Below are 14640 nucleotides of genomic sequence, written 5' to 3' on the forward strand. Positions count from 1 at the left end.
ACACGTACCCTATTTTGTTTTAGGAAATGTGATCCCCGACGGTGTAGACAATGGGCCGCCAAGGGGGGTGTCCCAGACGCTGTGGGCTGTGTTTTCAGTCAAGGGAGGCTCTTGCATTCATTTAACAGGCTGGTTTCCTCCCATATCCACTGTGGTTCCCAACTTCCCCCAGCCACTGCTTCCGGAACAGGCAAATAACCCTTCCATTGTTTTTTTGATTTTGTTGGTATTTTTTTGTTTTGTTTTGGAGACGGAGTCTCACTCTGTCGCCCAGGCTGGAGTGCAGTGGCATGATCTCGGCTCACTGTAAGCTCCACCTCCCAGGTTCACGCCATTCTCCCGCCTCAGGCTCCAGAGTAGCTGGGACTACAGGCGCCGCCACCACACCCAGCTAATTTTTTGTATTTTTAGTAGAGACCGGGTGTCACCACCGTGTTAGCCAGGATGGTCTCGATCTCCTGACCTCGTTATCCGCCAGCCTTGACCTCCCAAAGTGCTGGGATTACAGGCGTGAGCCACTGTGCCCGGCCAAAAATTAAACTTCTTTTGTTGGTGTTTTCATTGCTCTTAGCACAGAAAAAAGGACACATTAACAAAACAAGCAATATGCAAAAGCTACCAAACTCAGACTATTTTTTAAAAAACCAAAAGCACAAGTCACGGTTGTCCCTGGTCTTGACTAAATGTCTCCATGGCCAAAGGCCTCCACCTGGCCACCTCACAGGGTGAGAGCTGGTGCTCAGTGGGGCCTCCGGCCACTCATCACATCCAGTTCCCAGCACTCCTTGGCTGGCCGGGTTTGTCTTCCACAAGTGACTCTAGGAGGCCGGTTTCTATCTCAGCGCAAGCTTGTGGACGTTCACTCTATTTGGTAGTAATAGTATCCCGCTACTTCAAGTAGGGAAATCCGCCAACACATTAACTGCTGCCCCCAAATAGGAGCCGACTTCCTCCAGGCTCTCGAAGGAGCCCCAGTGTCAAACATGATTCTCTGATGAACGTGGCTACGTCAGAGTCGATTGCCTGAAGATGTCTCAGGGAGACAAACGTTCCTCTCCTGGATCCTTCCTGCAGCTGTCTCCTGGCACCTCCCTTGGCCCCACACCCACCTCAGGCAACCTCACCTCCTACTCCCATTAGGGTGGCTGTGTCTGCTGCCGAGGGCTCTCTCCTGCCCAGTACCAGCCAGGCCTTACCCTACTTTCCATCTGACGAAGTTACTCATCATCTCCCGCAGCCAGATCCGAAACTCAGCTCTCAATTCCTGATTTTATTCGATACCAACCTTTGACACAGCAGCCCACTCCCTGCTTCCTGAAATTACTTCTTTACAAGGCTTCCTGGACACCAACACCCCACCCACAAGCACCTGCCTTGCAGAACTGCTCCCCCTAAGTCGTGCCCTCCTGAGGAAATGATTACCCTGCTCCTTCGCTTTCAGCTGAAAGTCCCGGAGTGGTACCTAACGCCTCTGCTCTGCTCATACCCAGTCTCTCAGCACATGAGCAAATCCTGTCTTCATGATCCTCAAAATTTTTCCAGAACGCAACCACTTCTCCACCGCCACTGCCTGGGCACTGGCCACCCTCACCTCTCACAGAAGTACAGCCACTGCCTCCCGACTGGTCTCCTCCCACAGCACAAAGCAGAATCCTCCACAAGGGTACCTGAGACAGCCTTTGAAAATGCAAGTGGAGGACTCTAGCTCTCACCAAACCCTGCAGCAGCTCCCCATTTAACTCAGAATAAAAGGGAAAGCCCCTGCAGTGCCTAGTGGCCCTCATGCCTTAACGCCATCTCCTCTGCCCTGTCTTGCCACTCTGGCCCCTGCTCTGACCATCCCCTGAACGTGCGCCCCGTGGAGGACCCTGTCTGCTGCCCCCACAGCCTGTAATGTGCCCTCCCAGATGGCCAGTGGCCAGCCTACCCCAGCAGCTCCCCAACCCGCTTCACTTCCCACCCCATGGCTGTTTATTCTTTTTTTTTTTTTTTGAGATGGAGTCTCGCTGTCGCCCAGGCTGGAGTGCAGTGGTGTGATCTCAGCTCACTGCAACCTCCGCCTCTGGGATTCAAGCAATTCTCCTGCCTCAGCCTCCCGAGGAGCTGGGATTACAGGTGCCCGCTATCATGCTAATTTTTGTATTTTTAGTAGAGATGGGGTTTCACTGTGTTGGTCAGGCTGGTCTTGAACTCCTGAACTCATGATCCGCCTGCCTCGGCCTCCCAGAGTGCTGGGATCACAAGTGTGAGCCAGCCCTCACAGGCCCAGCCCTGTTTATTCTTTTCCTAAGGTACTCATCACCACTGGCCATCGATCACTTCCTTTTCTCTCCTCCCTCTGGAAGTTTCCATGAGGGCAGAGCCTCTTACCGCTCAATGATCTGTCTCCAGTGCCTGTAACAGCCTCTCATTCTTAAAAAGATCTCATTCTTAACAAGATCCTGGTAAATAGCTGTTGAATGAATAAATTTATGAAAGAACTTTAATTAGATAACTGCATCTGAGGGTGTTGCCAATGGTGATTGTTAAAAGTTCTAAGAAAACAGAAGCACAGTCTGTATAATCAAAGAGTAGTGATGAAAAAATATTCCTGACAAACTGCATACCACAGAAAGACGTTGGAGAAACACGACCTCAGTGGAAACACACAGCTCTGACAGAGTTCGGAAAAGATGAGTTGACTGACCTTTTTCATATGACGGTACATTCTCTTGCAACAGTTTACTAAGCTGCACTGTATTCAAATGTAAAAATCTCAACTGCTCTCTCATTGGTCTTCCTTCCACCACCGGGAATAGAAGGCTCCCTACGCTGTCTTTCGGAATCGGCAATCCAAGTGCTATCGCCAGGGTCGCGGCCACATCCGTCTGTTGGACATGCTTTGGATGTCGGATATCACCTAGAAAAAGAAAACATTTTAAGTAACAGACTTCTAGAAAGTTTAAGATGGTAGTCATTCTTGAATTAGACCTTCTACAACTAACATGAGCCAAATGATCCGTCTCTTCACACCATTCAACACAGAACCCCACAGGAATCACCTCACTGCTTGCTGTGTCGATACAGTAACAGAACCCATTCTATGCCAGGGGCGGTGTCTTTCCTTCAGTAGCCTGCAAAAGGCTGGGAGAGAGACTCATACGAGGAATTCCATACAGTGAGGCTACGGAGCACAGGCTGAACACAGAGGAAGCAGGTGGTCCAGCAGACATGGAGGGACCGTCACTTTGGCAAGGTCAACAGCCAACCGAGAATGAAGTGAGGCTGGGATCGCTGACAGCCTGGCCCCTCTGGATTTGGAGCGTCCCATGCTCTGCCCTCTATGAGTACACATGCTGTTGCTCATGGAGAAAATGAACCCTTCACGGCTCCGGAGCAGCTGTGGGTGCTTCTACAGGGGAGCGCAGAATGAGGCAGGTTCAGCTGGGCCAGGTGCTCTAATCAACTTGGACAAGCTGGACATCTGCCTGTTGGCTAAAGCTCAGTCCCCTACAGGGAGTGGTTATCCTCCCATCTCCTTGCAAGAATGGCTGTGATGTCAGCACAATGGGCCTAGGCCACTGCTCTGCCACCATCCACTGATTTCGAAGGAGACACTCAACTTGGTCGGAGTGTTTTCATCTGTAACGAGAGCAAACAGCTCCATACCCCGGAAGTTCAATGCACACCTGCCGGGCGCTGAGAGGCCACAGGGACGCTATTTAGGACAGGTGGTGCGTGAGGTGTCTTTAGATACTCAGGTGTGAGTCTGTGGAGGTTTTACTTTGATTGTGGTAATTTTTTGTTGTAGGGAGTTTTTAATTTGGTCAGATTTATTAATCAGGCCTTGGCCAACTCTCTAATGATGGCTTCTAGGTCATGCTTAGAAAGAACCTTCCACTCCAGTGTGGCTGTTTTCTTCCAGTGCTTCTTTCTTCCAGTGTTTTATTACATTAAGTGCTTTGAGCTGATACAAAAAAATAAAACACAAAAACAAAAGCAAACCCACCTGAAATTGCTTTTGACCCTCATACTGGTAGTGGCAGTGCTGGCATAGTTATTCTGAGACCGTTACGTGTCTATTGCGGGATAAAGCCAATGAGTCATTATGTGATATTCTAATTCTATCGTATCTGGAGTTGTTGACAACCAAGATTCTAAACTTAGGGAGAAGAAAGTACAGATGTAAGACCTAAGAAGTCAATTTTACGGTTTTGAAGGTGAATCTATACAAACACAAGATCATTTTATCTTAAAACAATCTCTTCTTTCTGTCTAGAAACAATGACCAACCACTCAGAGCTAGCACTGGTAGCTCTGAGACAGTGGTCTTGAAATACCACTTTCCACTAAAAAGAAGCAGGGCATCCTGGAGAAATTGCTGACTGCAGGTCTCAAGAAGGAAATGCACACGAGTAAACCGTAGTAAACCAAAGAGTTTTGGGGCTGGGGACCTAGAGATTTACAGAGACTTAAGAGACACATAAACAAATTACAATGTGTGGTCTTACTTGTAGCCTGATTCAAACAAGCTGAAACACTTAGAGAGAGAGAGAGAGACAGATCTTGGAGGGATGAACACTGTTCGGTGATATTAAGGAATTAACACTATCTTAAAAATGTGATAAGGGCATGAAGATTATGGGGGTAAAGAGCACATATCTTTTAGAAGTCTGCTTCCAAATAATAAAGGAGAAGGGAAATGAGTGTGAGCACAGATGAAAGAAGATTGGCTATAACTGGCCAATAACTGGTGAAGCTAGACTAGGGGGTTTATTATACTACTGCGGCTACTGGTCTACGTCTAAAATTTTCCACACTATAGGCTTTTAAAGACATTAACATGCTTTGATCTGGATTGATATTGTTGTAAAGAATAAGGCAGACAGTCTGCATTACCTTTTTCCAAAAGCTCAGCCAGGGGTACCAGCATCATTTATCGAGCACCATGTCTTTTCTGCACTAATCTGAGATGCCACCGTTATCACCAAATCCCCAGATACACTGAGGTCTATTTCTGGCCTCTTGATTTTGCATATTTGACTGGTTTGTGACCAGTTCTTACCTGCACAAACTATTTTAATAACTGTAATTCTGAAATACAAACACAGGGTAGGCCTGTGGATTGCACCCCACCAATGATGAGGGGCCATGAAAGAAGTTCCAGCACTTCAGAAAACCATTCCCACAGCCCAGCAGCATCCTTTCACCGCCGGTCTCTACCTCCACTGGCTCGCCTGCAGAGTCTTTGACATTCAATCCACAAGTGATAAAACATCCACTAGGTGCCAGGCACCACTGCAGGCTTGGGGGACAGAACAACAAATAGGGTCAAACATTCCAGTAGCAAGAGGCCGAAAATAAAACAGACCTGCTCTGCCCTCTGTGGACGTCCACGAACAGGCATCCTCTCCTTCCCAAACCCCCTGACTCTGGAGCAGCCAGACCTGTGCTGCCCACACGGCGAGGTCAGCACTCTGGGGATGGGCAGTGGCGGGCTAAGTGTCTCTGAAGTCACTCACTACACAATCCAAAACTGCTTATTTTGAAAATAATAAACACCTCCTTTTGGCCCAAGCCTGTAACCCCGGGCGGATCACGAGGTCAGGAGATCGAGACCAGACCTAACACGGTGCCCCCCTACTAAAAAAAATACAAAAAACTAGCGGGCGAGGTCAGCGCTGTAGTCCCAGCTACTCGGGAGGCTGGGCAGGAGAATGGCCTGAACCCGGGAGGCGGAGCTAAGTGTGCTCTGAAGTCAGACTCACTCACAAAACAAACAAACAATCAAACAAACAAAAAAAAAAACTGCTTATTTTGAAAATAAAATAAAATTTGCACCATTTTTAACGTTTATTTTTTAAGAGTAGCTCCAACAAGCCTAAAACTGAAAATTTGCATGCGATTTTAACACAGTGAAACCCCGATAAAAAAAAATCCTTGAGGTGGCAGAATATAGGGAATAGGAGAATGACGTAAAACCCGAGGCGGAGCTTGCAGCGAGCTAGCTCCGGCCATGAACTTGGGCGACTGAGACTCCGTCAATAGCTCCATGAACTTGCTCATCAATGAAACAAGCATAAATGGTAAAAATTTTAAAAACCACCACTATCACCGTTCACAGTCTCTGGAAATTGTCTAGGAGTACACAACAAATGAAGAAATCTTTATTCAAGAAAATCCACTAGGCCTTGGTAAGAAGCATAAGAGTCTGTAGCCCTTGAACTGTGTCCTGCTCCATCCCTCCCCCTCCTAGCCCAGTGGGACAGAAACTCTCCTGTGGTGGGTGCAGCCCAGAACACAGAGCTCCCTTTCCCCCAGCTCCCTCAGTTCCCGATAGAGGATTATGCGATCTCCTTCCCATCTCCCCCTGCTCTTCCTTTCCTCTTCAAATAGACAATATCAATAAAGAGATAGAAATTATTATTATTATTTTTAGATGGAGTCTAACTCTATCGCCAGGCTGGAGTGCGGTGGCACAATCTCGGCTCACTGCAACCTCTGCCTCCCGGGTACAAGCGATTCTCCTGCCTCAGTGTCCTGAGTAGCTGGGATTACAGGCACCCACCACCACATCTGGCTAATTTTTGCACTTTTAATAGAGACGGGTTTCATCATGTCGGTCAAGCAGTCTCGAACTTCTGACCTCGTGATCCACCCGCCTTGGCCTCCCAAAGTGCTGAGATTACAAGAGTGAGCCGCCGCACCCGGCCAGAAATTATTCTTTAAAAAGCATCAAATGAAACTCTAGAGTTAAAAAAATATGATAACTGTTGGGAGGCTGAGGCGGGCAGATCACAAGGTCAGGAGTTTGAGATCAGCCTGGCCAATACTGTGAAACCCTGTCTCTACTAAAAATACAAAAATTAACCAGGCATGGTGGTGGGCACCTGTAATCCCAGCTACTTGGGAGGCTGAGGCAGGAGAATAGCTCGAATCCAGGAGGCGGAGGTTGCAGTGAGCTGAGATCATGCCACTGCACTCCAGCCTGGGTGACAGAGCAAGACTCCATCTCAAAAAAAGTAACTGAAACAGAAAATTCACTAAAGGGGTTTAACAACAGACCTGAGGCCGGGCGCGGTGGCCCACGCCTGTAATCCCAGCACTTTGGGAAGCCGAGGTGGGTGGATCACAAGGTCAGGAGATTGAGACCACGGTGAAACCCCGTCTCTACTAAAAATACAAAAAATTAGCCGGGCACAGTGGCGGGCGCCTATAGTCCCAGTTACTCAGGAGGCTGAGGCAGGAGAATGGCATGATCCTGGGAGGCGGAGCTTGCAGTGACCTGAGATCGCACCACTGCACTCCAGCCAGGGGACAGAGCGAGACTCCGAGACTCCGTCTCAAAACAAACAAACAAACAAAACAAAACAAAACAATAGACTTGAACTGGCAAAAGAAAGAACCAGCAATTTAAAGACAGATCAATAGAGATTATGCAACTTAAAGAATAGAGAGAAAATTTTCCAAATTTGATGAAACACATCAACCTACACATGCAAGAAGCTCAATGAATTCCAAGTTGAGTAAATATAAAATACAGATTATAGCAAAAATGCTAAAAGACAAAGAAATGGGAAACCCAATCAGATTTAAGATTGACTTTTCATCAGAAACCATTGAGGCCAGAAGGCAGTGCGACAGCATATTCAAAATGCTGAAAGAAAAAAATAGCCAACCCAGTCTTACAGTCAGCAAAACTATCTTTCCAAAAAGCAGACAAAATAGACATCCCAAATTTTTTCTAAAACAAAAAATTCTTTGCTAGCAAATCTGCTAGCAAGAAATACTAAAAGAAATTCTGCAGGCTGAAAGCCAGTGACTCCAGATCAAATTTCAGATACATAAAAAAGCAAAGAGCATCAGTAAAGGTAATTACATAATTACGAAAGATACTATAAAAGCATTGTCTTCTTTCCTCTCCTGATTTAAAAGCAATTATATAAAACCATATCTATATAATTATGCCATCAGTTTATAACATACAGAAAAGCGACATATTTGATAACAACAGCACAGAGGTGGCAGGTGGGGACACGCTATACTGGAGTAAGAAAATGACAACATAGGAAAATATACATCCACACAAAAAGCTATACACACATGATCACAGCATCATTATTCATCATGGGCAGAAAGTGGAAACAACCCAAATGTCCACCAACTCACGAATGGTCAATGAATGTGTTAAATCCATGCAACGGAAGACTATTTAACAACAAAAGAAATGAAGTCTTTTTTTTCTTTTTTTAAGACGGGAAGTTTCACTCCTGTCACCCAGGCTAGAGTGCAATGGCACGATCTCGGCTCACTGCAACCTCCGCCTCCTGGGCTCAAGTGATTCTCCTGCTTCAGCCTCCCCAATAGCTGGGATTACAGGCATGCACCACCACACCCAACTAATTTTGTATTTTTAGTAGACACAGGGTTTCTCCATGTTGGTCAGGCTGGTCTCCAACTCCCGACCTCAGGTGATCCGCCTGCCTCGGCCTCCCAATGTGCTGGGATTACAGGCGAGAGCCACCGCGCCTGGCCTAGAAATGAAGTCTTGATACATGCTATAACTATGAACCTGGAAAAACACTATCCTACATGAAAGAGGCCACGCACATGAGACCACATGGTTCCATTTACACAAAACATGCAGAAGAGGCAAATCTACAAAGATGATGATTACCTAGGGTTGGGGGAGGGAGAGAAGACTGGGCTGGGGAAGAGGAAGGCGGCTGCAGAACAGTATGGGGTTTCTTTCTGAGGTGAGGAAAATTATGTAAAATTGACTGTGATAATGGTGGCCCAACGCTGTGAGTACACCAGAGTACAGTCCTGGCTCATGAAACGGGCATGATGAGAATAAAGAAAACACAACATAACCACCTCTCAGGACTGAAGCTAGTGATGAGTTTGGCATGTGCAGGCAGCCTGCACACATGCAGCCACCCCCACCATTCCCAGCTCTGCCAGGTCAGACATTCAAGATGAAGAAGCTTCATAAAAAGATAGAAGAGTGGCCGGGCGCAGTGGCTCAAGCCTGTAATCCCAGCACTTTGGGAGGCCGAGACGGGCGGATCACGAGGTCAGGAGATCGAGACCATCCTGGCTAACACGGTGAAACCCCGTCTCTACTAAAAAATACAAAAAACTAGCCGGGCGAGGTGGCGGGCGCCTGTAGTCCCAGCTACTCGGGAGGCTGAGGCAGGAGAATGGCGTAAACCCGGGAGGCGGAGCTTGCAGTGAGCCCCGCGCCACTGCACTCCAGCCTGGGTGACAGAGCCAGACTCCGTCTCAAAAAAAAAAAAAAAAAAAAAAAAAAAGATAGAAGAGGTCAGATGGAGATGCTTCCCCAACTAACTCTCACTTCAGTGAAAGGGCTGTTCATTCAGCAGGTATTTGCTGGCAACTGTCACGTGCCAGGCAATGTTTCAGGCTCATGGTGGGCAAAACAGACATGGTCCTGTCCTCATCTGGCTTAAAGTGTAATGTGGAGGCAGATGTTATATGAATCCCATAAATAAACAAAATCCATCAATAAGTCTGCAATGATAAACCATGCCAAGAATGATGAATGGGGACAGCTAGAGAGATCAATCTGACCAGTGCAGGGCCTATCCATGGCATTTACAACCACAGAGGCAGGTGAGACCATATCTCCAGGGCGAATGCAGAACGAAACAAGAAGGCAGTCCGGTAAAAAAGACCAGGGAAAGGAAACTAGGCTAGCAAAGGAGAGAAAAGGAGGAAAACCAGAAAGATGTGAGGTCCCAGAAGCTATGGGACCAGCAGCGCTAAGGGTGCTGAAGGGTCAGTGAGAGCAGCGCCCAAAAGCGTCTGCTATGCTTGACTGCACTGCAGAAATAACCGCTGAGCTCACCGCGAGTGAGTCTGTGAAATGTGGCAGCAGAAACCAGGCACAAGCGGAAGGCAGGCCGCCCACGGGACAGCAAGGCCGACGGCCGCGAGGGCAGAGTGGGTAGGCTGGCGGCTGAGTCAGGGCACAGGTCAAAGTGGGGTGTGTGTGTGTTTGGGGCGTGTCTGAATATTGACAGACGGGGCCTCTGTCTGTCCTGCTCTGGTTGGGTCCCATGACTCTTGCTGACACTGCTGTTCGACAGATGGTTTTCAATAACGCAAACTTTTTAAAAAGCCAAGGTATTCACGTTTCCTTCAGTTCACATGTGCTGTCCAGATGTCTGAGCTACTGGCAGTTTTTCTCAACAGTTCCAGATATCCAGGCAGCAACACTCATACAAGAAAATTCTGACGAAGAATATTTGTATTTTAAGGATTAGAGGAAGGAATGTAACTTCAGATCCCGAAAGCCTTTTACCCCATTACTTTTCTTTTTTTTTTTTTTGAGATGGAGTCTCGCTCTATCACCCAGGCAGGAGTACAGTGGCCGGATCTCAGCTCACTGCAAGCTCCGCCTCCCGGGTTCACGCCATTCTCCTGCCTCAGCCTCCCGAGTAGCTGGGACTACAGGCGCCCGCCACCACGCCCGGCTAGTTTTTTGTATTTAGTAGAGACGGGGTTTCACCGTGTTAGCCAGGATGGTCTCGATCTCCTGACCTCGTGATCCGCCCGTCTCGGCCTCCCAAAGTGCTGGGATTACAGGCTTGAGCCACCGCGCCCGGCCCTGTGCCCCATTACTTTTCATTCTCACATTGCTCGGGGACTTCAACCTTACGGAGCTTCTAAAAAATAGGTTTTCAAAATTAAAACCAGACTATAGAAAACAAATATGCCGGGCGCGGTGGCTCACGCCTGTAATCCCAGCACTTTGGGAGGCCGAGACGGGCGGATCACGAGGTCAGGAGATCAAGACCATCCTGGCTAACACAGTGAAACCCCGTCTCTACTAAAAATACAAAAATTAGCCGGGCGCGGTGGCGGGCGCCTGTAGTCCCAGCTACACGGGAGGCTGAGGCAGGAGAATGGCGTGAACCCGGGAGGCGGAGCTTGCAGTGAGTGGAGATCCCGCCACCGCACTCCAGCCTGGGCGACAGAGCCAGACTCCGTCTCAAAAAAAAAAAAAAAAAAAAAAAAAAAACAAATATAATACAGTTTCCAAATGTTAACATTCCTAAATTCTTACCAGGTTTCCTTTCAAACGCAGAACTGATTAAAATCAGAGGTGTATTCACTTCCTCCATGGAGGAGGCCCCGTGACTTCCTGTTTCAGACATGCCGTGGTCACCACAGAGAACCAGCAAATTGGGTAAAGGCGTCTCTCTCTCCTATGAGGCAAAGGAAAAATATTTCAACTGCGTTCAGACTGAAGAGAGCACATCATCTTAAGAAGACAAGTTTCGGTTTTAGCTTTACTTTACAGAGTTGTAGCTCTTTCTCAATGAATTAGATTTTTTTTCCCCTCTGAGCTCATAGCCAGATCACAGGGTCACAGTCAAATAACGTCGTAAATGAAGTCCACAGCATTGTACGCAGTTCATGGAGCACAGCAGGATGCATTTCTGCCCTCTGATGGCAGAGGATTTGTATCTGGTTTCTGTCTTTGCCACTGCCGAGCTGTGAGACTCTGGACACATTCTACTCCGTGCCTTCATCGCCTCATCTGTCAAATGGAATCTCTTCCACAGGACTCCAGTGAGAACACAACACACAGCACAAGGCAAGAGCTCTGAGCCACCACGTGGGGGCACCCATCAGGGTTCTCTGCCCCTGGGGTTGCAGCCACACAGCCTTTGCTGCTCCGGGACAAGCCAGGCAGGCTGTGTCTGACCCTCGCTGCTGCTCCTCCACCTGGAACACTCGTGCACAGACCACACCATCTGCCCCTCCCTCCCTTCAAGTCTCTGCTCACCCTGCACACATCTTCAGGGAAGGCTTCTCTCAACATCTGTTGAAAGCCCCTCCTCCTGCCCTCTGAGTTTCTGCAGCACCCATCACTTCCTCACATACTCATTTACTCATGTTTCTTGTTAGTCTCTCCTGGTTAGAACACGAGCTTCACGAGGGATTACTGACTGTTTCACTGATGCACCAAATGCATGGACAGAAAGAGTGACACAGAACAGAGTGACACAGAACAGAAAGAGTGACACAGGTCTTCAGGAGGTATTAGTTGAATGAATGCACATGGGTAGGAGTGAGAGCTGCTGTTCTGCAGGGCTGCTGTAAGACAGTCAGTGCACTGGACACTGAGACAGCGCTGCCCGTGGCATGCAGCCCCTGGCTGGCAGACTGATGGTGGACATTCACACAGGCACCCTGAATTCACTCAGGCAGTTGTATTTATCCTAGGGAATATCCACGTGAAACCACATCACCACACAGTGCGCGACGGCAAGCCTCACCTTCGACTGCAGCGAGGTGTGGATCTTCATCAGCACGCTGTCCATCTCGCTCAGCTTGTGCCCAATCAGGGGGCTGTTGGGCCCTGAAATGTGGCCAATGTGGTCCAGCCCCAGGTAGTGGAGGATTAACATGTCCCAATCTCCTCTTTTTAATACTTTATCCAAATGCCTCGTGACATTATTATCCACCTTTGAAGGGGAAACACACGTATAAACAGCTCACCTAATTTCCCTGGATCTTCACTCCCCGGGGAAAAGGCAACAGTCATCTTAAAACCTAGGGGTTTATTCAGGTTAACAGGATTTGGGTGAGTTGAAAGACAACAAAATCTATGTCATTAAAAATAAATAAATAGGCAGGACACAGCAGCTCACACCTGTCATCTCAACACTTGAGGAGGATGAAGGGGGAAGACTGCTTGAGGCCAAGATTTCAGGACCAGCCTGGGCAACATAGCAAGACCCCACGTCTATAATAAATAAATGAACATTAGCATTAGATTACACTTTTGCTAATACTGTTTTTATGTTTCTAGGCTATGGATCGAAGATATAATACAGATAATTTAAATGAGCAAGGGTTGTTCTAACAAAAATATTTTTCTGTGGGATCACTGCTGAGCTTGATGGGCATAACTAAAAGTTAGCAAATGGGCAAGTTAAATAGATCCCAAGTTGTCACGAGGTAACTAAGGGCAACGGGCAGTTAATTAAAGACAGGACAGTACCCAGAGTTGAAGTAACCAGCAGGACAGTGAAGCTGAGGGCACCTACATGTGTCCTACAAGAAGGCTGTTCTTGGAGGGAAAAAGACACAGCACTCAGTGATCACATTTATTTCTGAAATAAACACATCATGGAGGAGAGATTAGCAGTTGATCAGCCCCAGACAGAGCTGTCAGCCTGGTGAGCCCTGACCCCTCAGCTCGCTCATCTCCCTCCCACTAAAAAAATCTCCCATGAAGAGAAGTGTTTCTCAATGATGCCATGTACAGTCAGGAAAACTCAGTCATTACTGAAAAGTAACTGTTGAAAGCGCCCCGCTTTGGACCAGGATAGGACTGCAGATGTTCCACAAGGCCCAGCCATCTAGGAGGTGACGGTGGCTAGACCCCAGGCCAGGAAGGTGTGGTGTGCCCCTGCCTCAGCCCCAGGGTCTGCTTTCTAACATGCGGGTCTTTGTTGGAAAAGCTCCAGGAAAATCCCCTCATGGCCAGGCCCCACCCAGTCCATCACCTGCCCTCAGGGCTCGAAGAGGCTCTGCTTGCAGCAGAACCAACAGGGTGTGGAGTCTTATAGCTCTGCCATACGCAGAGGATACCAGCCTGTTCTGCCCACCTGGGGAGTCCCCACTCACCCATCACAACTCGGCTCAGACGGCCCCTTGGCTGTGTCACCCTTTCTGATCCTCTCTGCCCCTCAATGGCACTCAGCTGTTCTAAGCTCTGGGTTCCATAAAACTCTGCTCACACCTGCTTCAGGTTTGTATTTCTGGGTTGTCAACTGATTACGTGAGTGAATAATTTTTAAAACTGTCCATAGTACTCCCCATAAATTAATAAAACCAAATACAAAATAGTATCATCTCTCACTAAGCAATGATGATGCCAGGCTCTATCTAGTATGATATTCTAGTACGATTTATTTTCTTATTTTAAAAACTGACCTCTGTGTAATCTGACACGAAAAATGAGGTTGTTCCATCATATTCCACAAAATGTTTTGGGAATAATTTAACCCAGGTTTCATCTCCATAAAAGATTATTCTTTTTCCAGCTGTTTTTGCTTGTCTTATCACACTGTCTTCCAGCAGCGCAGGAGAATTGAGGTTCCTGACGACATCGACAAAGCCAGGGAGGCTCCCCGTCATCAACGCCTTCAGTAAGAAAACGCAAGAATTAGACTACTGAATCCGAAACCGGAGCATGAAAAGGGCACTGAAGAATTTTTTTTTTTGAGACAGGGTCTCTCTCTGCTGCTCAGGATGGAGTTGCAGTCACACAATCATGGATCACTGCAGCTTTGAACTCCTGGGCTCAAGCGGTCCTCCCACCTTGGCCTCCCAAGTAGCAGGGACTACAGGTGTGCGGCACCACACCCGGCTTTTTTTTTTTTTTTGGGTAGATACAGGGTCTCACTATGTTGCCCAGGCTGGTCTGAAGATCATTTTATGGACAAAATAGGTGAGCATAAAGCTAGGGTATCCCTAGTACTGGTGGCTGGGTCAAAGTTAGGACAGTAATTAGGGTAAAGAAGAGAAAGTGGCACATAGATTCTGGTAAAAAACTGTAAACTCAATAATAATAAAGATAACCATATTAAAGGACATTCATGGCTCATAATAATCTTT

General features: G+C 47.6%; 1 protein-coding gene across 10 annotated transcripts in view; it reads right to left on the bottom strand.

The window, feature by feature from the left end:
- The window catches only part of PIGG (phosphatidylinositol glycan anchor biosynthesis class G), a 45705-nt gene that overhangs the window by 23459 nt on the left and 7606 nt on the right, over window positions 1-14640 (bottom strand). For 9 of the 10 annotated variants that reach the window (XR_007725572.1, XM_050789788.1, XM_050789785.1 and 6 more), the window contains exons 3-6: window positions 13957-14166; window positions 12291-12479; window positions 11072-11213; window positions 2687-2899 (exon numbers count right to left, since the gene is read on the bottom strand). Coding sequence is in view for 9 of the 10 variants with exons in the window: in XM_050789788.1 (XP_050645745.1) it covers window positions 2687-2899; window positions 11072-11213; window positions 12291-12479; window positions 13957-14166 (754 nt within the window). In the remaining variant the exon portion in view is untranslated. Of the gene's footprint in view, window positions 1-2686; window positions 2900-3988; window positions 5537-11071; window positions 11214-12290; window positions 12480-13956; window positions 14167-14640 lie in introns of those variants that run through there. The other variant, XM_050789792.1, reaches the window with a different exon arrangement.

This window comes from Macaca thibetana, chromosome 5 (genome assembly GCF_024542745.1).
Source record: "Macaca thibetana thibetana isolate TM-01 chromosome 5, ASM2454274v1, whole genome shotgun sequence".
In the NCBI taxonomy this organism is placed as follows: Eukaryota; Metazoa; Chordata; class Mammalia; order Primates; family Cercopithecidae; genus Macaca; species Macaca thibetana.